We start from the raw sequence: 27076 nt of genomic DNA on the forward strand, positions 1-27076 counted from the left end.
CCCAAAAAATAGTGTTATATCAAGTCCAGAGTCAGCGCAGCGTCTACCAGGAAATTTTAGGGGACTTCATGCTTCCCTCTGCTGACAAGCTTTATGGAGATGCTGATTTCATTTTCCAGCAGGACTTGGCACCTGCCCACACTGCCAAAAGTACCAATACCTGGTTTAATAACCACAGTATCACTGTGCTTGATTGGCCAGCAAACTTGCCTGACCTAAACCCCCATAGAGAATCTATGGGGTATTGTCAAGAGGAAGATGAGAGAAACCAGACCCAACAATGCAGATGAGCTGAAAGCAACCTGGGCTTCCATAACCCCTCAGCAGTGCCACACGATGATCACCTCCATGCCACACCACATTGATGCAGTAATTCATGCAAAAGGAGCTCCGACCAAATATCGAGTACTTTTCAGTAGGCCAACGTTTCGGTATTAAAAATCATTTTTGAAATTGGGCTTATATAATATTCAAATTTTCTGACATACTAATTTTTGGCTTTTCATTAACTGTTAGCCATAATCTTCAACATTAAAAGAAAAAAATGCTGGAAATAGATCACTCTGTGTAATGAATCTATATAAATTATGGGTTTCACTTTTTGAATTAAGTTACTGAAATAAATTAACTTTTTGATGATATTCTAATTGATTGAGAAGGACTAGTATGTGTAGGCTTAGTCCCAGTGTATAATGACAGGGATAGGGAAACAGACAAGTGAGCCCTAATCTACCCGCCACTCAGTCCCTGCCTACTTGCAACGACCCGCCCTAGGCGACTGGGTACAACTGGGCGACGGTCCCTACACTCAATAAGTGCACGACAGACAGCAGACAAGGAAACACAGAACAAAGGGAAACGGGGCAGTTGCCCACGGCAACACCGTGAGCACCAAGAGTAGTAAACGAGCCGAGTAAAACCAGGAGAGTACGAGGTGCCAAACGTAGAGCAGGAGAGTAGTGAACAAGCCGAGTCAAACCAGGAGTGTACGAGGTACCAAACGCAGAGCAGAAGAGTAGTCAGTAAGCCAGGGTCAATACGAAGCAGGGACAAGTAGTTCAAGAAGCTGCAGCAGGGCCAGGAAACCAACAGAGAAGAATCACAAGCAAGGAGGAGCAGGAAAGGCAGGTATAAATAGACAGAGGGCGGGAGCTAGCTCCGTCTGGCCAGGCTGTGATAGGCTCTCCCACTCCTAAGCCTGCCATCCTGAGTGGTGTAAGAAAGAGTCAGTCTCACAGACATAGAAGCAGGTGCAGACTGATTACCTATGGGCGTGGATACAGAAGCTGTGCCTGGCAGATCCTTAACACCGTGTATGTGCAGAGTAGGTCTTTAAAATGCACCAGATTTATTATTGGCGTGCGCCATTCTTTTGGTGTTCAAAATACTGGTGTAATGTATGCCATCCATAAAAAAAAGACAAGTGTTTAACATGTCTAGCAAGATGCATCAAATTTATCATACAGCGTGCACCATTGTGATTAATTTAAAAGGGTTTTCCAGCCAGTAAAAATTGATGGCCTATCCTCAGGATAGGCCATTAATAGCTGATGGGTCGGGGTACGACTCCCGGGACCCACGCCGATCAGCTGTTTTTTTAAGGGGGTGCAGTGCTCGTACGATCGCTGCTTCCCCTTCATTTCTACTTGCTCATCGTTAATCGTCAAAAAACATGTATTGGCAATTCACAGGTATTGCAGCATTGCTGTATCTCAAAAAGTGAAAATAATGTTTAATAAAAAGTAATTAGAATATTGCATCAAACACAAAGATAGACGTGTTTATTTAAAAAAAATAATAATGTTTTAAAAGGTGTACATAGCCTTTAAAGAGACTCTTTCACCAGTTTAATTTCCTATCTTCTAACTAATCTAATAGGTGCTTTGCCGCTGATAACCACAGTGTGATTTGTTTTAAAAGAAAAAAAGTTTATTATTTTCAAAGTTATGAGCATTTTTCTAAATATGCTAATGTGGCTCTAATAGCCAAATAGGAGGTGACTCTTTTTACTCTGGGCGGTGTATTGTTTTCTGTATGACGCTGTCCAGTCAGTATACATCTTCTCCGCCTTCCCTGTTTGGTCATATAGTATAGAGCTTCCATTCCCGACTGTGCATCCAACTGGCGAGATCTCCAGTTGTCACAGCTAGAACTGCGATATGAAAGATTAGAATCTCGTCTTTCATATGCCACCTGCTGTTCTAGGTGGTCCACAGCCCAAGATATGGCCGTTTGAAGTGATCCCCCATCCCTCTAGAATGTGTCTCAAACTGTGTGTGAAGCAGCTTCATGCTGATAGGACAGAGGCTGTGAGGTAGCTCCACCTCAAGAGAATCGCTGCTGTTACCTCCCAGTTGTCTAATAAAGGCTCATTTACATATTTAGAATTAAACTCAGAACTTTTAAAATAATGTTTTGGGACACAGTTTTCACTAGCATCATCAGCGTGACCGTGCTTTAGCTAGGAGATAGGGCATTACTAAACTAGTGACAGCCTCTTTAATGTAAGGGCCTGTTCACATTACCGTTCATTTCAGTTTCGTGGTTCCGTCGGGTGAACCCCGCAACGGAAAATGAAACTGACAGCACAGCTTCCGTTTCAGTCACCATTGATCTCAATGGTGACGGAAACATCGCTAATGCTTTCCGTTCGTCACCATTCCGGCTGGTTTCCGGTTTTCCGACGGAATCAATAGCGTAGTCGACTCCGCTATTGATTCCGTCGGAAAACCGGAAACCAGCCGGAATGGTGACGAACGGAAAGCATCAGCGATGTTTCCGTCACCATTGAGATCAATGGTGACTGAAACGGAAGCTGTTCTGTAAGTTTCACTTTCCGTTGCGGGGTTCACCCGACAGAACCCTCCGACGGAACCCCGGAACGGAAGTGAACGGTGATGTGAACAGGCCCTAACACAGATCCCTATGTATCAACACTGTTACTAGCAGTCTGTCCAACCTTTTCCTGAAAATTTCTCATGATATTTATAGAATATGTAAATCTATATTGTTTTTAGTTTGTCATTCATACACTTTAACAAAAACTTCAGAAAATGACATACCATATTTTTCAGACTATAAGACGCAGTTTTTAGCAAGAATAAATCTTGCTAAAAAGTCCCTGCATCTTCTAGTCGGCAGTCAGGGGACTCTGCAGCGCCGGGCCCCCTGACCGCTCCTTACTTAACCCCTTCCCTGCCCATGATGTGCCAGCACATCGAGCGGGGAGGGGATGATGTATGGAGCGGGCTCACATGCTGATCCTGCTCCATACACTGCAGGTGTCAGCACTAACGGCAAGGAACAGTGATGGCATTGTTCCTGGCCGTTCAACTAGTTAAATGCCGCGGTCAATAGCGACCGCGGCATTTATAGTGGTTTTCTCATGTGGAGATTTGACATATCCACAGGATATGTCAGAAACGTCAGATAGATGCGTGCCCCACATCTATCCCTAGAACGGGACTTCCTAAGCCCCGTTCTATCTTACCCGGCTCCGCTGACTTCCGGCCACTTCACTTCCTGGTTACATGGTCGAGTTACGCAAACATCGTAACTCTCTGAGCTACGCAGTTTCCGTAACTCACATAGAACTGAATAGTAGTTACAAAAACAGCGTAGCATGCTACTGTAACTGCCATTCACTGCTATGGGAGTTACAGAAACAGCATAGCTCAGCGAGTTACGCTGTTTCCCTAACTCATCCATGCATACCTCCCAACCGTCCCGATTTTTGCGGACAGTCCCGGTTTCTCACCGCTGTCCCGCCCGGTCTTCAAAATGTCCCGCTCGGAGCTGCATCAAAACAGCTGATCGCTGCTGACTGCAGCAGCGATCAGAAGAAGGCAGGAGTCTTGCGGCGGTGTTCTCACTGTAGATAGCATCGACACCAGTGAGAACGCTGCTGCAAGACTCCTGCCTTCTGACGGTGAGTGAAAGCAGAGTGCATGTGAGGAGGAGGAAGAGGGTCTTTTTTTGCTCCCTGTAGGAGTTAGAATCCCCAATCCCAATTGGGGATTCCGCTACAGGAGAAGTGAGTGACTACACTGTCCATATATGACACAGCGACGTCACTCACTTCTGAAGCGGAATCCCCGACCCTGTGGCCGGGGATTCCGCTACAGGAGAAGTGAGTGACTACAATGTCAATATATGGATACAGCGACGTCACTCACTTCTGAAGCGGAATCCCCGACCCTGTGGCCGGGGATTCTGCTACAGGAGAATGAGTGACTACACTGTCCATATATCGACATTGAAGTTAGTGACTTCTCCTGGAAGGGGGGGTGGGTGGATGGGTGCAACTTACAGGGGGCTGTGTGGCATTACCTACAGGGGACTTGGTGGCATTACCTACAGGGGGCTGGGTGGCATTACCTTCAGGGGGCTGGGTGGCATTACCTTCAGGGGGCTGGGTGGCATTACCTTCAGGGGGCTGGGTGGCATTACCTTCAGGGGGCTGGGTGGCATTACCTGCCGGGGGCTGGGTGGCATTACCTACAGGGGGCTGGGTGGCATTTCCTTCAGAGGACAGGGTGGTATTACATACAGGGAGCTGGGTGGCATTACCTGCCGTGGGCTGGGTGGCATTATCTGCAGGGGGCTGTGTGGCAACAAATTTAAATGAAATTCATCAGATTTTAAAACGGACAGGGAAAAAAAACGGGTCAAAATTGGCCGTTAAAAACGGCAACACGGCCCAGAACGGAATCGGAACGGATGCAAAACGTCCGTTTTTATGGGCCGACACTCGGACCCTGTCGTGTGAATAAGGCCTAAGGGGCTGTGTGTTTCGCTACCTAGAGGGGGCTGTATCTGGCGCTATCTACAAGGGGGCTGTATCTGGCGCTATCTACAAGGGGGCTGTGTCTGGAGCTATCTACAGGGGGGCTGTGTGTGGAGCTATCTACAAAGGGGGCTGTGTGTGGAGCTATCTACAAAGGGGGCTGTGTGTGGAGCTATCTACAGGGGGGCTGTGTGTGGAGCTATCTACAGGGGGGCTGTGTGTGGAGCTATCTACAGGGGGGCTGTGTGTGGAGCTATCTACAGGGGGGCTGTGTGTGGAGCTATCTACAGGGGGGCTGTATCTGGAACTATCTACAGGGGGGCTGTATCTGGAACTATCTACAGGGGGGCTTTATCTGGAACTATCTACAGGGGGCTGTGTGTGGAGCTATCTACAGAGGGCCTGTGTGTGGCACTATGTACAGGGGGGCTGTATCTGGAGCTATCTACAGGAGGGCTGTGTGTGGAGCTATGTACAGGGGGGCTGTGTGTGGTGCTATGTACAGGGGGGCTGTGTGGAGCTATCTATAGGGGGGCTGTGTGTGGAGCAATCTACAGGGGGGCTGTGTGTGTGGAGCTATGTACAGGGGAGCTGTGTCTTGCGCTATGTACAGTGGGGCTGTGTGTGGAGCGATCTACAGGGGGGCTCTGGTGGATGATTTTTCCATTGACCGGTAGCAGAGTTACACAACTGGAAAAAAAAATCCCCATCATGTAACTCTGCTACCTGTCAATTGAAAAGTCATCAACCACAGGGTCTCCCTCTTGACTTTCATTGTTCTCAGCCTTTTGGTTTGTCCTGCAGCTGCTGCCGTAGTGATGAGCAAATGTTATTCCCAAGATAGGAAAAGTAACACAAAGACGACATAACCGGATCCATAATATCTGTGATATCCAGACAGTCTAGAGATCCGCAGTGAGAATGTGCGCGTGTTATTTGCAGAAGGATCTTCCCGTGATTTGATGTGTTGATGCCGGATATTGGGCGTGGCTTAAAATGTCCCTCTTTTCCATATTCAAAAGTTGGGAGGTATGATCCATGTATTGCAGTGTATTGTACCAGCGATCTAATGATCGCTGGTTCAAGTCCCCTAGGGGAACTAATAAAATGTGTGTAAAAAAAATTAAGTTAAATACATTTTCAGGTGTGTAAAAAAATAAATAATTAAAAGTTAAAAAAAACAAAACATTTCCCATTTTTCCCCAAGCACAATGTAAAAATAAAAAATATTGGTATCTCTGCATCCGTAAAAGCCCGAAACTATTACAATATAGCATTATTTGACTCACACAGTGAATAGTGTAAAAAAAACACAGAATCGTTGTCTTTTGGTCACCATAGCGCTAAAAAGAATGAAATAAAAAGTGATAAAAAAATCGTATGTACCAAAAAATGGTGCTAATAAAAACTGCTCATCCCGCAAAAATAAGCCCTCACACCGCTCAAATGATGGAAAAATATAATTTATGGCTTTCAGAATGTGGTGAAACTGAACAAATTATTTTTTTTAAGAAAAGAAAAGGAGGAAACCTCCAGCTCACCGGTAGTTGCGTCTCCAGACACTTCGCTTGGATCCCCGCGACGGCCAGCGGTAGAAGCAATAGGAACAAAAGAAGAAAATCCAGCGCTGTGTTGATTTAAAAAAGGAGATATATTCCCAATTTTATTGTAGAAGCAATTAAAAAAATACGGAGACGCAGTCTCAAGGTGTATGCGGTAGCGGGCTGTTTGGCCTTAGCCTACGCGTTTCGAGCAAACACGTTGCTCTTAATCATGGCAAAAGAATGTGAATGCCCCTTGTGCGGTGTCTGCTTGATCTGCAAAGGTGGTGATTGCACAGAGATCGGAATTGGCTAGCATTGATTGGTAATTAATTCTGCAGATGGAATCTTTAACTAGTGTAGTGAATATGGGCGGAGAGTGTTTTCGTTGCATTGTGCAACCAAATTTGGCTGCACAGTAAATCGGCACACGTTATTGATAATCCACTTATTAATTAATAAAGAGATAAATCGTTATCAGTATGTTTTTAGTTATTAAACCGTGCTTATTGGGCCACGGTTAATATGATGATTATTGTGTTTTCGATTGATACCTGATGCTGCATACAAAAGCAGTCATCCAGCAGAGCAAAGACACAGTCTGCCCTCACCTGCTGTGTCTTTGCTCTGCTGGATGACTGCTTTTGTATGCAGCTATAACTATCATGACAGGGGTCATAAGCGCACATCTATTATATAACTGATATCCAGGCCAGGAAACCAACACCGTACATTATTTTGATATTACTAAATCGAAAGGGCAGCCCCGAAGTGACCAAACCATGTAGGCCTCCCACATATAGGTTTAGCCCTATGTATGTGCTAAAGTAGTTTGCATTAGATTATATTTGCAAAGTTTTGTACACATTGAACCTCCGTATAACTGTAAAACAAGTCTTAGGCTGGATTCACACGAGCACATTACGTCCGTAATGGACGGAACGTATTTCGGCCGCAAGTCCCGGACCGAACACACTGCAGGGAGCCGGGCTACTAGCATCATAGTTATGTACGATGCTAGGAGTCCCTGCCTCGCTGCAGGACAACTGTCCCTTACTGTAATCATGTTTTCAGTACGTGACAGTAGTTCCATGGAGAGGCAGGGACTCCTAGCATCGTACATAACTATGATGCTAGTAGCCCGGCTCCCTGCAGTGTGTTCGGTCCGGGACTTGCGGCCGCAATACGTTCCATCCATTACGGACGTAATGTGCTCGTGTGAATCCAGCCTTAGAATCTGTGCTTGTGTTATGGCTTATATCTTTTTCCTGTTTGTGGCTGCTGTTCCCTGCATGACTCATCTTGCTTTCTTGCAAGCTGTTTGTTCAGGCGTTCTGATAAGCTTGTTGTTTTGTATTTTATTCCTTTTTTGCTAGAGGTCACACTTGCATGTTTTGCAACAGCTGTTGATTTCTTGAAGCTATATGTTTGATATAACACAGCTGTAAGTTTTATTAATTTCTGGTTGCTTACCTGTTTTTTAGGCGAACAAGACCAATTCTGAAAAACGACCACAGGAAATTGAGGTACCAAAGCCAAAACAGTCTGTTGGAGTCCCTCAGTCAAGCATCCTGATGACAAACAAAACCGCTTCTCCAGAATGCAAAGACCTAGTGGATAGCTTAGTTACCAGCAGCTCGGATTCCCTTCACAGGTTAGTTGTTTTAAGATGCTCTTCAGTATCTGTGTCCGTTATTGTCTTTTGTCGGTGGTTAAAGGGTTGTCCACTTTTGAAAAAACTATCATTCAATACCTATTAAATATTCGTTTAAAGCATTTTTTTAAATATACCTACCGTCTCAAAGTTGCAGATGTCTTTTAATTCAGTCTAGTGTCACGTGACTCCGCCACCGTCAGACCTTTTCTCTTCTGCTGACGTCTCGTTCGGCCTTCTTCAATCCTGGCTTCCGGGCGAGCTCCTCTTCCGGTCTTCTTGCTTCTTCTCTTCCAAATGATGTAGTCTTCCCCTTGCGCCTATGCATGCGCAGTAACCTACAATGTTTTGCGCGTGCGCATTGAAAGCAATTTCATTGCGCATTAACAGTAAGTTCATTGCGCCTGTGTTCCAGGCATCCCAAGCCTACTCAATACCGGCCATGGTCCTACAGTAATAATGGCACTGAGGAATAACGTGAATTCATGTTATTCCTCCGTGCCATTATCACTGTAGATACCATCTTTGCGGGGCGCGCAGGCACTGAGTGATAACATGAATGAATATAAAATAGTGCTCACATTGAGACGTAATCTAAGAGAGAACAGTTCCGGTATTGAGGAGGCTTTAGATCATTAGGATGCCTCGAACACAGTCGCATTGAACAGACTTAAAGAGGCTCTGTCACCAGATTATAAGAGCCCTATCTCCTACATAATCTGATCGGCGCTGGAATGTAGATAACGGCAGTGGTTTTTATTTTGAAAAACGATCATTTTTGAGCAAGTTATGAGCAATTTTAGATTTAGTTTCTTAATGCCCAACTGGGTGTGTTTTTACTTTGGTCAGCCTCATACACTTCTTTACAACACCCACTTGGTCAAAAGTAAAAACACGCCCAGTTGGGCATTAAGAAACTAAATCTAAAATTGCTCATAACTTGCTCAAAAATGATCGTTTTTTAAAATAAAAACCACTGCTGTTATCTACATTCCAGCGCCAATCAGATTATGTAGGAGATAGGACACTTATAATCTGGTGACAGAGCCTCTTTAATGCAACTTGCACAATGAAATTGCTTTCATTGCGCATGAGCAAAATATTGTAAACAAACTACAATATAAACAATACAGCGTAAATACAGTACAGCTGATTTAATTATATAAAATTGATTAAACGATGGTCAGGGGACAATGCTTTCAAAAGACAGCAGAATTGCAGTGATTTAAAAAAAAAAATAGTCGAAAACCACCTTTATCTTTCTTTTTGGACAACTTTGCTTTAGAAATCTTAGAGGCTCTGTCACCAGATTATAAGTGCCCTATCTTGTACATAATGTGATCGGCGCTGTAATGTAGATTACAGCAGTGTTTTTTATTTAGAAAAACGATCATTTTTGACGGAGTTAAGACCTATATTAGCTTTATGCTAATGAGTTTCTTAATGAACAACTGGGTGTGTTTTACTATTTGGCCAAGTGGGCGTTGTACAGAGGAGTGTATGACGCTGACCAATCAGCGTCATACACTTCTCTCCATTCATTTACACAGCACATAGCGATATAGCTATATCGCTATGTTCAGCCAGATAAACACACTATAACGTTACTGCAGTGTACTGATAATGAATATACATTACCTCCAGCCAGGACGTCATGTGTATTCAGAATCCTGACACGTCTGTAGCGTCTCTGTGATATTTACAGCAGGGCAAGCGTAATCTCGTTTGAAATGACAGGTTACATCGTAATCTCGTGAGATTACGCTTGCCTTGCTGTAAATATCACATAGACGCTACAGAAGTGTCAGAATTCTGAATACACATCACGTCCTGGCTGGAGGTAATATATATTTATTGTCAGGACACTGCAGTAATGTTATAGTGTGTTTATGTGACTGCACATAGCGATATAGCATATAGGGGGATATACACCTCCTGTAGCTAATGCTGCAGTGCCTTCTGTATATAGTGCCACACCCTCCCCCCCCCGGTATATAGAGGCACACATGTAGATAATGCCGCAGTGCCCTCTGCATATAATGCCACAGTACCCCCTGTATATAACGTCACACAGCCCCCCTGTAGGTAGCACCAGACATCCCCCTTGTAGGTCGCGCTACACAGCCCCCTTGTGGGTCGCGCTACGCAGCCCCCTTGTGGGTCGCGCTACGCAGCCCTCTTGTGGGTCGCGCTACGCAGCCCCCTTGTGGGTCGCGCTACGCAGCCCCCTTGTGGGTCGCGCTACGCAGCCCCCTTGTGGGTCGCGCCACACAGCACACAGCCCCCTTGTAGGTAGTGCCACACAGCCCCCTTGTAGGTAGTGCCACACAGCCCCCTTGTAGGTAGTGCCACACAGCCCCCTTGTAGGTAGTGCCACACAGCCCACAGTCCCCTTGAAGGTAGTGCCACACAGCCCCCATGTAGATAGCACGCCCTTCCTGCAGATAGCCTGTAGCTCCCTGAAGGAGCGAAATCCCTCTTTGGTCAGGGAATCCGCTCCTGGAACACTCCGCTTAATGTCTCGGTCCATATATGGACTGTGACATCAGTGGCAACTCTTGAAGCGGAATGCCCGTACACAGCGTTGCCGACGCTGTGACCGGTGATTCCGCTCCAGGAGAAGCCCCTGTCGTCTGTGTCCATTTATTGGCAGTGACATCACTGGTTTAACTTGGAGTGGAATCTCCGATCACGGAGAATCGACAACGCTGTGGACAGGGATTCCGCTTCAGGAGTTCCTCCTGATGTCACTGTCCATATATATACAGAGACATTAGGCGGAGCGCTCCAGGAGCAGAATCCCCAGGCCACACGGGAATTCCGCTCCTTCAGGAAGCTACAGTGTTGGGGAGATACCTCCCTGCTCTGCTATAGTGGCACCGCTACCGCTGTAGCAGCCGCAGCGGCTCCTAGCAGCGCCGTCAGCCATGGGGGGTCCCCACCGGATGGGCGCCCTCATGCCCGGTGTCGCCGCTAGCAGCCGCTACTGTTGCTTCAGCGGCAGCATCGCCACTGAGTGAAGAAGCGGCCAGGCGGAAAGGCAACTGCTGAGTCGCCGTGCCCGGGCTCTTCTGAAACAAGCAGGGGGAGGGAGCCAGCGCAGCACCCCCTTCCACTTGCTGAGGTGATGCGTCATGTGCAATTGCACAGGTCGCACACCCCTAAGGCCGGCCCTGGGTGGGAGGGTAGTCGTCAGGGTCTCCCGCCTGGAGCGGATTCCCCGGCAAAGCTATGACCGGGGATTCCACTCCTTGCTCACATCCACCTTCCCGCCGGGTGCTGCCGGAAGATGCATGCGGCAGCACCCGCCGTTCATCCGGCCACCATTAAAATAGAAAGGATACGGCGCCGGACCACCCTGGGAGCCGGAACCAAAAACGCTGCAGGTAACTTTTTTAGATCCGGCTCCCAGGGAGGTCTGGCGCCGTACGGCGCCACAACTGATGTTCTCCGTGCCAAAACAGATCCCATAGAAACTATGGGATCCGTTCTAGCATCAGTTTGCCTCTGGCTTTTCTTCAACACGCCGGAGGTAAACTGGAGTGGATGCCGGACATATGTGAACTGCCCCTTACTTAACGGTGTATTAAGATGCTGCGTTTAAAGTGCATTTTAACCATGTTAAAAAAAAAAAAAAAACTCTCGAAAACCGCAAGCGATTTTGATGCGTTTTTCAATGCGGTTGCATTTTTACCCCAATTACATCAAAAACGCTTTTAAGAGCACCTCAACTGCAACATTTGAATGAATACACCCTTAGAGCTCGTCCACACGCTCCGCAATTGCCAAGGTTTTTCCGTCCGGAATTTCGGACGGAAAAATGCAGCAGACTACAGTAGCAGCATAGTGGATGAGAGTAGATTTAACTAATCTTATCCACATGCTGCGTAAAATTTCAGAGCCAAAATTGACCTGCGGTGCATATTTTTCGGACTGCAGCATGTCAATTCCTGCTGCGGAAAGTGTGCAGAATTGCTGCGTTTTTCATAGGAGATGTCACCATCTCCTAACATTGGGAAAAACGCTGCAATTTACGCACCATTTTCTGCCGCAAAAACAGCATGAAATGGTGTGTTTTTGCCGCAGTGGAAAGCCTTTGACTTTCAGCGGAATTGCTGCAGAAATTTTCTGCAGCAATTCAGTTGTGCGTGGACAAACCCTTAGCCGGTCATACACATTAGGTAAAAGTCGGCTGAGCCTAGTGAAATTTAATCAACTGTCTAAAGAAAAATAAGCCACTACCCAATGTGTCTGATGTCAGGCAGCTTCTTATGCCCTTCATCCCACTGAAATAAACTTCCGCATTCTAACAATGTTTATGGCCTATCTGAGAGAAATCGCTGTCAGCTGAACGATCATTTTGCAGTGTATGGCCAGCTTTAAGGGGGGGGGGGGGTTTAAAAGGGAAGGAAATGCTGTGGAGTTTCTGTTTTTTTCAATGTAGAAGGGGTGAAATCTGCAGTGAATCCACAGCAAAATCTGCACGTAACAGGTGCAGACTTTTTGTGGAATAATCCGCCACAAATCCGCTACTTCTCTGGGTACCCAAAAGTGTAACTTCATCTTGCACTTGTAGTTTTTCTTTGTAACATTTACAGGCACTATTTTCTCAGAAAATCTTAAATAGCACTTTTATACTTTTTTTTTTTTTTAATACTTTACGGTCCAAAGATGATGCCATTTTTATTCACAAGTCAGTTGCTAAAAAAATAAATAATAAAAATAACCCCACCTTAATGGGTGTTAATAACCAAGGGTACATATAAAATTGCTTCTTTATGAAAGTACTCCAAACATAGACCATACATATTTAGTCCCACAAGCAAAACTAGGTAGCATCACTGGAGCATATGTATACATATGCATATATATTTAATAAATATCATATCGCAAAATTTCACAATTGATGATAAATAAAGTTCTGAAGTGCAAACATAAAATTATAGTGCCATGACATTACATAAAGCAAAATAACAGACCCATCGCACTTGCTACGATGCGAGTTTCAGTTTGAGCCTTTATCTAGATGTTGCATCACAATCACATATTCCCGCAAAGGAACACCAATACTGAATCCACTATATCAGGTGCTGATTACCATTCGCAAAGTCTTGTTCCTCACTGACACATTCAACACGTTTATTTCTCACACATCTTTCTTCTCCTAAGCCGGCGCCATGTTGCCGCAGGCGTTAAGATGTGTAAACGTACTAGTGTCTGTCTATGTCAGAACAAAAAAAAGATAAGTGGACATCCACAAAAATGGGCGCTCAACTCCAGGATTATATTGATTGTAAACCGGGCCGGCCTTAGGATAGATGGCGCCCTGTGCGAAATTATCTTTCGGCGCCCCACCCCCATCATAAAAAAAGCCCCACCCCCATCATAAAAAAAAAGCCCCATAAAAAAAGTATAATGCCCCCCCACAGTATAATGCCCTATATAGTCCATTAGGGACACAGTATTTATTCCTCTAATTGTGCCCACACAGTATTATGCCCCCTAAGTGACACACACAGTATATTGCCCCAGTAGTGCCCCTACACAGTATAATGTCCGCTTAGTGGCCTCCACATAGTATGATGCCCCCCTACCACGCACAGCCCCCCTTGTAGATAGTGCGCCCCTGTGGATTGTGCCATACAGCCTCCCTGTAGACAGTGCCATAATCCCCCACCTCCCTTGTGTAGACAGTGCCATACAGCCCCCCAACCTCCACCTTGTAGACAATGCCCCCAAGCAAAAAAAATTGTACTCACCTAGGCTCCGTTCCCACAAAGAACTGAGCTGCTACACGATGGGATCCTTTCATAGGCTGGTGTGATCCTGTAGCCTAGTACAGAGTTTCCCAACCTTTTCGGACTCAAGGCACTACTGGAAAAATAAAATTTCCTCCTCCCCTACCAAAAATTGTTTCGAGAGACAGAAAACGGCTAAAAACAAGCACTACACTCTTAGGGTATGTTCACACAGCGTTTTTTGTAGGACAAAAGAAATGTGCCTCAAAATTCCATCAGCCCCCCACTCACAGTAAAATGACCATCAGCCCGCCACTTACAGATTCCGCCTGGAGGTAGTGAATGGCACAGGTCGCACACCCCTAAGGCCGGCCCTGATTGTAAATATATCTTTATTCAAGAACAACAAGAACAAGAACAACAACCATACATTAAAAACACATAACAAGGGTTCCGTCAAAATCAGGCGAACCCCCCCCCCCCCACACACCAAAAAGGGATATATCCACAGTACATGAGGAAGAATATAATAATGACACTCCCCAGTATAAAATAAGTCCGTATATAACAAATAAATGTAACCAATGTACTGAATACCAAGTAATAAATTACACAAGCAATATATATACATTAAAGTGCAATGTGCTGTGCAAAAAATACAGGATCAAAAGAAGACCCAGAGTGAATATGCTCATGGGAGAAAAATCACATGTCAAAGAAAATATATAGAGTATCCAAGCATATACATGCTTACATAATGCCGAGGAGGGGGGGCGGCTCACAAAGTTTGCTTCCACCAGGGGATTTTCACACTTCTTTTTTGTTCTAATAAATTTCAGCCATCCATTTGGGTACTCCCTCTATAAGGGGGGATTCACACGAGCGTGATTTGGCAGCGTGTAGACCGCGTGGTTTTCGCGCGGCACGCAATGCCCTATAGAAGTCTATGGGGCAGTACACACAGTCCGTGTATTTTGCGCAGCGTTTGTTCGCTGCGCAAAATACGCGACAGGTTCAATAACTCTGCGTATTTCACGCATCACGCACCCATTGAAGTCAATGGGTGCGTGAAAACCAGGCAGGTCGCACGGAAGCTCTTCTGTGCGAACTGCGTGTTTGCGCAACAGCTGTCAAAAGGATGAATGGAAACAGAAAAGCACCACGTGCTTTTCTGTTTCCAAGCATCCAAACGGAGTGTCTTTGCGAGGAGCGAACCCCGACAACCGAGGCAAACTTCACCGGGTTCGGCCAAACTCGTTTTGGCCGAACCCGGCAAAAAAAATTCCGGTCCGCGACGTCGGGAGAGATTCACTGTGCATGGTGCTGAAAGAGTTAAACTGTTTCAGCACCATGGACAGTGACTTGCGATCCCAAAATACATGAACCTGTAAAAAAAGTTCTAACTTACCGATTACTCCTGTCTCCTTCCTGCAGTCCGACCTCCCGGGATGACACTTCAGTTCAAGTGACAGCTCCAGCCAATCACAGGCCAAGCACAGGCTGCAACCAATCACAGGCTGCAGCGGTCACTTGGACTGCCGCGTCATCCAGGGAGGTGGGGCCCGATGTCAAGAGAGGCGCGTCACCAAGGACGCGTCACCAAGGCAACGGCCGGGAAGTTCTCGGTAAGTAGGAACTTTATCTTTTTTTTTTACAGGTTTTTCGCTGTTGTGTTCGGCATTCACTGTCGAGGGTGCTGAAAGAGTTAGCTCTTTCAGCACCTTGGACAGTGACGGGCGTCGACAAGCCTCATCTCTATGATGGCGGCTGCGCGAAAATCACGCAGCCGCGCATCAGACACGCATGACACACGCAGCTGTCAAATGGTTTTTGCGCTCGCAAAACGCCGCGTTGTTTGCGCGCGCAAAAACGCAACGCTCGTGTGAATCTGCCCTAAGGCCCCATGCACACGAACGTAAAAATGCCCGTAATTACGGCCCATAATTACGGGCCCATAGACTTCTATTGGCCACGAGTACCTCCCCGTATGCTTACGGGAAGGTGCCCGTGCCGTTGAAAAATATAGAACATGTCCTATTTTAGGCCGTAATTACGGCACGGGCAGGCCCATAGAAGTCTATGGGCTCCCGTAATCACGGGTGACTACGTGTGTGCACCCGTAATTACGGGAGCATTGCTTGGCGACGTCAGTGGATAGTCACTGTCGAGGGTGCTGAAAGAGTTAACTGATCGGCAGTAACTCTTTCAGCACCAGGGACAGTGACTACCGATCACAATATAACTCAACGTGTAAAAAAAATAGTTCATACTTACCCAGAACTCCCTGCTTCTTCCTCCAGTCCGGCCTCCCGGGATGACGTTTAAGCCCCTGTGATTGGCTGAAGCGGTCACATGGACTGCCACGTCATCCAGAGAGGTCTGGATGTCAAAAGAGGGACGCGTCACCAAGACAACGGCCGGGTAAGTATGAATTTCTTTTGCTTTTACCTCGGAAAGGGCTGCCCCTTCTCTCTATCCTGCACTGATAGAGAGAAGGGGCTGCCGATTAGTGCAGTGCAATTTTGCAGCGAAAACGTGCCCGTAAATACGGGTGGAATACTGGTGACACCGGACCCGTAAATACGTTCGTGTGCATGAGGCATAAGTTAGTTGTTTTTTTTTTGTTTTTTTTTTACTCTCATATAATGTTCAGAGTGGTGCCTACCTATCTCTCAACTAGTGTCTGTATATGATCTACGTAGATACTGGGCGTAATGGAGTGAGGAATTATTTTACATCATAACAGAACAACATGTCTAAAAGTTGTGATCCGGTTATGGGAGGAAATAAAATGTGTTCTTGGCAGTGATATTACTGTTTTCACGTATGCTACTTTATTTAGTTGTTTGACCTTTGTAGGCTTGAAAGCTGGTTGCTTCCAGGGAATATGCCATGTCAAGAGTTGCCAGTGATAATAGCGCTAAATATAATAATGTATTTTGCATGCAAGCATGTCGAATAGTAGAAGAGCTTGGTTCTTTTCAGTGTTGCAAGTTTGCAGTGACATACCAGTGTCGTTAACTAAATAGGTGGTAGTTTTAGTTTATGGTCGTCTTTTATGACCGTAGTGGTCTAATGTTACAAAAATATATCCACAGAATAAAAATGAAAGGCTATGTACACCATCCTGTTCAGGCAAGACAACAACTTGGAACATCCTGTTCAACACATTAAATGCTTGCCTGCAGGGTTAAGCTGTGACAGCCAAATATAGATACATCTGATACGGAAGTCTCCACTGACAAGCAGATTGGTACATGGGCCAAAGTCTGATCTTTTTCCCTCTACTTGGCACAAGTGACGCTTGAGCATTCCGTCACTGAATGATATTACCGCATGTTCTCTTAAACACATTTTAGCTGACATTATTTGTTCTTCCTGGCTTAAATATTTTTGAAAGCTTTTAATAACAAGCAAAAACTTTTGAATAGGATATGGAGTTTTAAAAATAATCTACAAACCATTTAACTAGATAATGACTTCATTATTGGCTATCCCAAATATTTGTATCTTATTTTAAATTATGAGACGTCGCTGTGGTGACCGTGTGACTGTCCACAAAGGTGAATACGCTGCATGGTCAACAGGATATAGACATCCCTCTAGCAAAGAGTGTGCCTGAAATACACATACCACTACCCCAGTCAACTGTAAGTGGTGTTGTGAATTGTAAATGTACATAAGATGTAAAAGTCATCTGTTCTCAAATCATCTCAATAAATGTTTGTCAGGGTCTTCATGCAGTGCTGTGAAAAAGGTTTGCTAATCTTGCATATTTGTCACACTTAAATGTTTTGGATCATCAAACTACTTTAAATATTAGACAAAGATTACGAAAATAAACTTAAAATGCTGTTTTTAAATAGCGATTTCATTTATTGAAGGAAAAATACTGAAGTGTTTAGACAGTGAATAGACATTCCACGGGATGTCTATTCACAATCTCTGCACTTCGTTACTCTGTCTGTGGTAGTTACAGCAGAGGAAGCGTAATCTCGCGAGATCTCGCTGTAAATGACAGGTTACAATGAGATCACGCTTCCTCTGCTGTAACTACCATAGAAACAGTAACTAAGTGTTTCTGGGTCGACGCCTGTGGTTATTCAGTCTGCATCTGCTCCTAGGTCTGTAAGGGTATGTGCACACACACTAATTACGTCCGTAATTGACGGACGTATTTCGGCCGCAAGTACCGGACCGAACACAGTGCAGGGAGCCGGGCTCCTAGCATCATAGTTATGTACGATGCTAGGAGTCCCTGCCTCGCTGCAGGACAACTGTCCCGTACTGAAAACATGATTACAGTACGGGACAGTTGTCCTGCAGCGAGGCAGGGACTCCTAGCATCGTACATAAGTATGATGCTAGGAGCCCGACTCCCTGCACTGTGTTCGGTCCGGTACTTGCGGCCGAAATACGTCCGTCAATTACGGACGTAATTAGTGTGTGTGCACATACCCTTAGAGTGACTCGATCTGCTACCACTCAGGCTGGTAGGCTGAGGAGTGGGAGAACCTATCACAGCCTGGCCAGACGGAGCTAGCTCCCGCCCTCGGTCTATTTATACCTTCATTTCCTGCTCTTCCTTTGCCTGTGATTCTGTCTGGTTTCCTGGCTCTGCTGTTCCTGCTAGTACTATTGACCTCTGCTTCAAATTGACCCTGGCTTTACTGACTACTCTCCTGCTCTGCGTTTGGTACCTCGTACACTCCTGGTTTGACTCGGCTCGTTCACTACTCTTGTTGCTCACGGTGTTGCCGTGGGCAACTGCCCCATTTCCCTTAGCTTCTGTGTACCCTTGTCTGTTGGTCTGTCATGCACTTATTGAGTGTAGGGACCGTCGCCCAGTTGTACGCCGTCGCCTAGGATGGGCCGTGCAAGTAGGCAGGGACATTAGGGCTCACCTGTCTGTCTCCCTACCCCGACATTACAGCTGTCACCTACATTATAGCGCCCATCTCCTTATGTAGAAATAGTAACTGTCTGGCAATGTGAAGCGGGTTAGAAGGTCTCAAAAAGCAGCACGTAATGCCATGTTCTAAAAAGATTCAAATTTCGATGCATAATCATTAAATCATTGTAATCTACTAGTCTTAATAGGGTTTACAGAGCCATAGCTAAGGATCTGGGACTCCAGTGAACCACAGTGAGAGTCATTTTCTACAAATGGACAAAACCTGGAAGAATGGTGAACCCTCGCAGGAGTGGCCGGCCTACCAAAATTTCACCAAGAGCGCATCACCGACTCATCCAGGAGATCACAAAAGAACCCAGACGAACATCTAAAGAACTGCAGGCCTCACTTGCCTTAGTTAAGGTCATTGTACACGATTCCACAACAAGACACTGGACAAAAATAGCATCCCTGGGAGAGTTACAAGGCGCAATCCACTGCTGACAAAAAACAAACAAAAAAAAAAAGGCCTGTCTCGCGTTTGCCAAAAAAACAAACATCTAGATGACCACCAAGACGTTTGGGATCTATTCTGTGGACTAATGTGTCAAAGGTGAAACTTTTTGGAAGACCTCTGACGTAAAACTAACACCGCATTCCACAATCCTAACATAGTATCAACAGTCAAACATGGTGGTGGTAGTGTGATGGTCTGGGGCTGCTTCAGTTCTGCAGGATTTGGACAACTTGTCTTACTTGAGGGAACCATGAATTTCGCTCTATCAGAAAATAGAGCGTGTCCGCACGTCAATTCATGACCTAAATCTCAAGCGTGGTTGGTTATTGCAGCAGGATGAAGATCCAAAGCACACAAGCAAGTCCACCTCTGAATGTCTCAACAGAAACCATATTAAAGGCTATGTACACCTTTTGAAATAGTTTTTTTTTAAATTTATATATATATATATATATATATATATATCTCTGTGACAGTGGGTCCTGTGTGTCTCTGACACGCAGGATTGAGCTGTTACCGATCGCATCTAAGTTCACAACTTAGATGTGATGGAATCCAGGTGGATCCTGTGGGTCAGAGACACACAGGTCCCACTGTCACTGAACCAGTCAGTCCCACTGACCTGACGGATACAGGTTTCAGCCCTACTGACCTGACGGATACAGGTTTCAGCCCTAGATGCAGCTGCTCTGTATACAGGATATAAAGCAGCTGTATCTCTAAAAGTAAAAATAATTTTTAATAAAAAGTATTTAGAAACGTGCACAAAATACACTGATAGTTAATATATTATATCCAAAAATGGTGACCGCACTCTGCAAATACTTATGCCACATAAACACTATAAATAAATATGCATTGCTGCTGAATCTACTTACAATATGGAGGTTCTTAGTGCACATTTTGATCAAGTTGTATGAGCCCAGCTGCCACGACAATGCGACCTCTAGAAGGTGGGTCCCTACGCTGCTCATACCCCCAGAACTGGCACTAAGCCTACATATACCTAGGGTTGGTAGGAACTAGCATTAAACTACTTAAAATCACCCAGGGCAGAATGGGTGATTTTAACTAGTGACACAACTTGATCAAAATGTGCGCTAAGAACCTCATTATTGTAAGTAGATTCAGCAGCAATGCATATTTATTTATAGTGTTTAGGTAGCGTTAGTGTTCGCAGAGTTCTGTCGCCATTTTTGGATATTGTATTGTTTTGCAGTCTTAGGGTATGTTTACACTGAGTTTTTTGCAGGCAGAAAATTCTGCCTCCAAATTCCAAAATTTGAATTTTGAGGCAGATTTTGATCTGCCTGCATGCAGTTTGCGGCGTTTTGCGCTCATTGAGCGCCACGAGCAAAAACACAGTGAAATACGCTTTCTCTGCCTCCCATTGATGTCAATGGGAGGTCAGAGACGTAAACGGCCAAAGATAGGGCATGTCGCTTCTTTTCTGCTCGCGGGAAAAAAACGCCTCTGCCTCCCATTGCAATCAATGGGAGGCATTTTCAGACGTTTTTTGGCATAGTTTCCGCATAAAAAAAAAGTGTAGTCAAACTCTGTGTGAACTGACCTTACGGCTTCCTTGCACCTGTTTGTTGTCTCTTATGTATCGTGTGTGTATGTATGTGTATATATATATATATATGTGTGTATGTATGTATATATACATATATATATATATATATATGTATGTATGTGTGTGTGTATATATATATATATATATATAGTGGGTATGTGTGTACACAACACAAAAGTTTGAACAGTACATTTCAGCAAAATGAAACAAAACGTGTATACAGGTGCAAGAACCTATGTGACTGCAAATTTATATAGCACACAAAAAATAGGGACAGCACACTGCGAACACTAATGGCACCTAAGCCACTAAATCTAAATAAATATGCATTACTGCTAAATCTACTTGCAATAATGACGTTCGCTAAGAACCTCACTATTGTAAGTAGGTTTAGCAGTAATGCATATTTATTTATATTTAGTGGCTTAGGTCACATTGGTGTTCGCAGTTTGCTTTCACCATTTTTTGTGTAATATATGCGTCTATTTCAAAGGTGTACATATTCTTTAAGGTTTTGGAGTGGCCGAGTCAAAGACTTGACTTGAATCCCATTGAGATGCTGTGGCAAGACCTTAAAGGGGTCAGTTTATGCTTGAAAACCGTCCACTGTAGCCGAATTATGACAATTCCGAAAAAAAAGAGTGGGTCAAAATTCCACCATAGCGATATAAGGTTATCGCAAACGTTTAATTGCAGCTTTTACTACCAAGGGTGGAACAACTAGTTGTTAGGGTATGTGCACACACACTAATTACGTCCGTAATTGACGGACGTATTTCGGCCGCAAGTCCCGGACCGAACACAGTGCAGGGAGCCGGGCTCCTAGCATCATAGTTATGTACGATGCTAGGAGTCCCTGCCTCGCTGCAGGACAACTGTCCCGTACTGAAAACATGATTTCAGTACGGGACAGTGGTCCTGCAGCGAGGCAGGGACTCCTAGCATCGTACATAAGTATGATGCTAGGAGCCCGGCTCCCTGCACTGTGTTCGGTCCGGTACTTGCGGCCGAAATACGTCCGTCAATTACGGACGTAAGTAGTGTGTGTGCACATACCCTTAGGTTTAGGAGGCAAATACTTTTTCACATTGGTCATATAGGTTTTGAATTGGTCTTTATCCTTGATAAATGGAATGATCATTTAAACGCTGCATTTTGTGTTTACTTGTGTTATCTTTGTCTTATATTAAAATTAGTTGGATGATCTGAAACATTTAAATGTGACAATTTTTCAAAAATAGAAGAAATCGAGTGAGGGCCAAATATATTTTTACATCGCTGTAGATTGAATTTCTGTGGAAGAGTATTGACTGGAGTAGTGTACAGTCCTATTGAATTCTGGAGTGGAATAGAGTGAATAAAAAGCCCATGTTCCAATGTGGTGAATTTGTAGCGATTTTTTTTTTTTACTGCAGATTCTGCACAAAAAAACCCTACAAAGTACAGTACAATGCAAAAACAACGTGCACAGGTTTTAGCGCTTGCTGCAGATTTTTCAATTAACTTTCACAAGTCTTTCATAGTACTGGTCTCTCCATATGGGGCACCTTTTGGCTTTCTCAGACTTCAGGGCCTGGGCAATAGATTAAAGTAGGCCCTTCCCTGCTTTAGCATAATACCCGCATGCCGAGTTTGATGTATAAAAAACATTACTGGTTTAACCCCATGTATCTTTATAACACCGGCGTGTTCATGAGGCCTTATTTCAAATAAATATCACGGGGCAGTTTTGGCACCGTTTTCTAATGGCTACTTATTTCCACTTCTAAGATACACAGCAGTGTTCTTGATGACGGTCCAGTTTTTTTTATCATGTGAATGTCATGTCAGAAGTCATCTACACTGCATACTGCACAACTACACAGCTATTTTCATAAGATGAATGATCATTATTGTTATTAGTACTACAACATGATTTTTATAGTTTTTGTGTTTTTATTCGGGGCTCTCTAAGGAAACTGCAATGACAAATGGTAAAAGTTTACTTCATTTTGTTCGATTAGAGGGTTATAAAGATACGGTTGTGCCAATGGAAACTGACCTAAATTTGCTTGCTTGTTTGTTCCTGTTTACGGACATGTTAGGAGTTGGACGTGATTAGGCTGATATTCAGGAATAACTTGTCAGGAAAGGTCAATATCCTACTTTAAAGATGAGTCTCTCGGATTGGCCAAGCGTGCATATTTATTTTAATAAGGACAGAGGGATAAGCAACTGTCGGACACATCTAGCATCTCTTATCTCCCTTAGATTTGAGAGAGATCCTGTAATGAAAAATAATCGGTATGGCAAGTGTTTTATAGGATCGTTTTTATACCTGATCCTTAACAGGATTTTCAAATTTATAATATTAGCCTTTAAATGTCACAGAGGGTAGTAAAAATGAAAACCAATGCATTATATTTAGCGGTCCCATTCTCGCGCGTCCTAATCGGCAAGTGGGAGTCTCGTTATTGTGTCGGAACCTCGGTCCACCGGAGTATCCTATGGTTCTCTGGTACATAAGTCCAACGCTGATTAACCACTTCTATACATCTGCAGCAACTCACTCCTGGGTGAATGTTTTATACGTTTTCTCTGGGTTATTTGCTGTCACAGAATTGTTTTGCCTTGGCACTGTTCTACTAATTCTAAGTTCTTTCCTACGAAATGTCACATTTTAAGAAAGTACACAATCACCCAATGGAATCCTTGTCGTAAATCAGTGCTCCCACACTATTGCACATTGCACAAGAGAACCAATGCTAAAAACCTCCGTTGTAGGTAGCGTTCACGTCAGTCATTTTCTGTTCTAGAAGAAACAAATTGCCAGTCTTTTGGATAATGTTTGTGAAAGTAAAGAACAAAGCATTCCAGCTTAAACAATGAAACAATGGCATAAGTGAAATATCCCCGCAGACATAATGTGTAGGAACATGCAAATATGGCGGCAAGCCAATGACTCTGCAAAAATTTGTGACGTATGCTTGGCAGGACTGTGTGTTTGTTCTGCATGAATAGTGTAAAGTTTCAGCCAACATTGCCGTGTGTTCACAACATAAAATAGCCGTCTACATTTTTATATAATTATTCGTGAAAGTGCAGCTCTGGCTTGGAGCCACTGAAATTTTTATACTGGGAAAACGCATTATGACAAATATCCTAAAATAGTATTAACAGAATCATTCCCTTTACAATTGTAATTGTATTTTGATTTGTCAGGTGCGATACATGGCAGATATTTGCCAACAATGTTTCCTGACTGGTAGATGACGATTGCCCTCCTTTGTTGCAAGTTGTCCCTACTTGTAGACCTAGGCGTACGTGTACAGGATCGTTTATCTTGAAATAGAATCTGCATTTGTCCATTTTAGAGGCTCAGATCTGACGATCCTTGATTCAGATAATCTGTTATATGATTCACTGTTACATATCTCTTTTCCTCTTTAAGTCTAACAGCCCTCTGCTCAGCTCCAGCATCCAAGCCATTTACCCCCACAGACATTGAGATCACTCAATGTTTTTTGTCCTATCATCCACTTTCTAAAAATTTGAACAACTGCTGCTCTGGAAATAGAAATTAAGCCTTCATAGGAGCACAAAGATGGCAGACCTGGGGGCCTTCAACGGGGGCCCCAGGGTGCCATAGCAACCATCACCAGCCCGCGATTGCATTGCGGGGGGCGCCATGAGCTGCTAGAGTGGGTCGCCCCCTCTTTTAACGATTTAAATGCCGCGGTCGCTATTGACCGTGGCATTTAACGGGTTAAACTAGCGGGATCGCTGCTTGTTACTGTGAAGTGTCAGCTGTAACATACAGCCGACACCCGCATCGTATGGAGTGGGCATACTCAGTGAGCCCGTTCCATACTTCCCCTACCCGGCTATGACGCTATGAATAAGTTAAATGTCGGGAAGGGGTTAAGGCACCGAGACGTACCAGTGCGTCCTGGCTAACAACTGTCACCCTGTCAAAGGACAAGGTGACGGAACTGTGCCATCAACTCTTTATGACAGTTGATCGATCGGCACAGTAGGATGGCAGGGGACCAATCGCAGCAGTCCACTGCCGGCGATCACTGTGATTAGTCAGTCACAGCAGACTGACCAATCACAGCTCCCTGACAACGTGTATGTGATGGAGCTGGCTCAGAAGCTGAGCCAGCGCCATCACCGCTGGTGACGGTTTTATATTACAGCTGACACCCGCTGCAACGGCCAGGACCGGAGCTAGCCTCCAATCCGGCCGATTAACGCCTTAGATTCAGTGATCAAAAGCTGCATCTAGGTTGTTTCTAGCCTGTTGTCACCCCTGATGGTTGCCATGGCTGTGGGTGTCAGCTGTTTGTCACAGCTGACATCCTGCTCTAATGGCCAGGACCCGAAGCTAGGCTCCGATCTGGCCGATTGACCCCTTAGATGCAGCGATCGCTGCATCTAGGTGGTTAGATCGCACCCGATCTTTGCTAATGGCAACCATCGGCACCCGCGGTGGTGCCGATGGTTGCTATGGCAACGGGAGGCCTAACAATGGCCTCCTAGTACAGAAACCTATTAGGCTTGCGGTCAGTGAATAGCTGACAGCTCAAATACACTGCGCTATGTAGGTAGTGCAGTGTATTCGAATAGCGATCAGGGCTTCATGCCTTCAAGTCCCCTAGTGGGACAAAAAAATAAAGTTATAAAAGTTAATAAAATGTTGTAGAAAAGTAAAATAAATATAAGTTTCACGTTAAAAAAAACAACTGCCTTTTTTCCCATAAGTCTTTTATTATAGGAAAAAACTGAAAACATTAAAAGTGCACTACCCGAACTATAAAAATATATTACTCTATTTTACCCGCACTGTGAACACCGCAAAAAAATAAAATAAAAAACCATTCCAGAATCGCTGTTTTTTTGTCACTACCCTTCCCAAAACAGAATAAAAAAAGGGATCTAAAAGTTACATGTACCCCAAAATTATACCATTAAAAACTACAGCCCGTCCTGCAAAAAACAAGCCCTCCCACAGCTTTGTTGACGATAAAATAAAGTTATGGCTCTCAGAATATGGCGACACAAAAAATAAATAATTTGAAACAAAAGTGATATTATTGTGCAGACGCTGTAAAGCATAAAAAAAGGATATACTTATGGTATCGCCGTAATCGTATCTACCCGCAGTATAAAGTAAAATTGTCACTTATAGGGCATGGTGCATGTTGTAAATAATTGCTGGGTTTTGGTCACCTTGCTTGCCAAAAAATGAAATCGAAAGTGATCAAAAAATCGCATGTACCCTAAAATGGTACCATTGAAAACTACAGATTGTCCTGCAAAAAATAAACCCTCACACAGCTCAGGTGAAGAAAAAATAACAAAGTTCTGGCTCTCAGAATATGGCGACGCAAAATGTGCAGAGCGTTCCAAAAGCGGATAAGATTTTTTATTTATCAGTGCGATACTGGCCCCACATCTGTGGATTATTATTTATTTACCGCATTATTATACCCTCTTATTATACCCTGATGTACTCCGCACAGCTTACATATTACATAAACTGAAATACCAGCAAAACCCCAAACAGAACTGCCAAGCAAAATCTGCGTTCCAAAGCCAAAATCTGCGCTCCCTCCATTCTGAACCCTACAGCGTGCCCAAACAGCAGTTTACATCCACGTATATGGCATCGCCATACCCGGGAGAACCCGCTTAACAGTTTGAGGTATTTGTCTTCAGTGGCACGAAATGGGCACAACATATTGTGCACTAAAATGGCAATGTACCTGTGGAAAATTGCAATTTTCTCTTTGCAATATCCACCGAGTGTTCATTTCTAATAAGAAAAAATGCTCACTACACCCCTTAAACAATGCCTTGAGGGGTGCAGTTTCCAAAATGGAGGTCACTACTTGGGGGTTTGTTTTACTATTTGATCCCTTTGTCGGCCAATGCTGCAAAAATCACCAAAATAGGCCTCTCATGCGCATTTGCTCTGTCACTCCTAAGCCCTGTCATATGTCCAGGCAAATGATAAATGCCTTGAGGGGTGTAGTTTACAAAATGGGGTCACTTCTCTGGGTTTTACTCTCTAATCTGGTACCTAAGGGAGCTCTGCAAATGCGATGTGACTCCTAAACACCAGTCCAGCAAAATCTGCGCTCTAAAAGCCAAAAGGCGCTCCTTCCATTTTGAGCTCTGCCATGTGCCCAAACAGCAGTTTAGGGCCACACATGGGGTATTGCTGTACTCTGGAGAAATTGGGTAACAAATTGTGTGTTTTTCCTCCTGTTACCCCTTGTGAAAATAAAAAATTGGGAGCAAAGCTACATATTTTTGTGGAAATTTTTTTTTCCCATTTTCACTGCCTAATTCTAATAAAATCTATGAAACACCTGTGGGATCAAAA

At 44.4% G+C, this 27076-nt stretch overlaps 1 protein-coding gene across 4 annotated transcripts in view; it reads left to right on the plus strand.

Moving 5' to 3' along the window:
• The window catches only part of FAM13A (family with sequence similarity 13 member A), a 303023-nt gene that overhangs the window by 131655 nt on the left and 144292 nt on the right, over nt 1–27076 (plus strand). For all 4 annotated transcript variants that reach the window (XM_075860670.1, XM_075860672.1, XM_075860669.1 and 1 more), the window contains one exon: nt 7812–7981. In XM_075860670.1, coding sequence (XP_075716785.1) covers nt 7812–7981 — 170 coding nt within the window. The remainder of the gene's footprint in view (nt 1–7811; nt 7982–27076) is intronic.

This window comes from Rhinoderma darwinii, chromosome 1 (assembly GCF_050947455.1).
Source record: "Rhinoderma darwinii isolate aRhiDar2 chromosome 1, aRhiDar2.hap1, whole genome shotgun sequence".
NCBI classification, from domain to species: domain Eukaryota; kingdom Metazoa; phylum Chordata; class Amphibia; order Anura; family Rhinodermatidae; genus Rhinoderma; species Rhinoderma darwinii.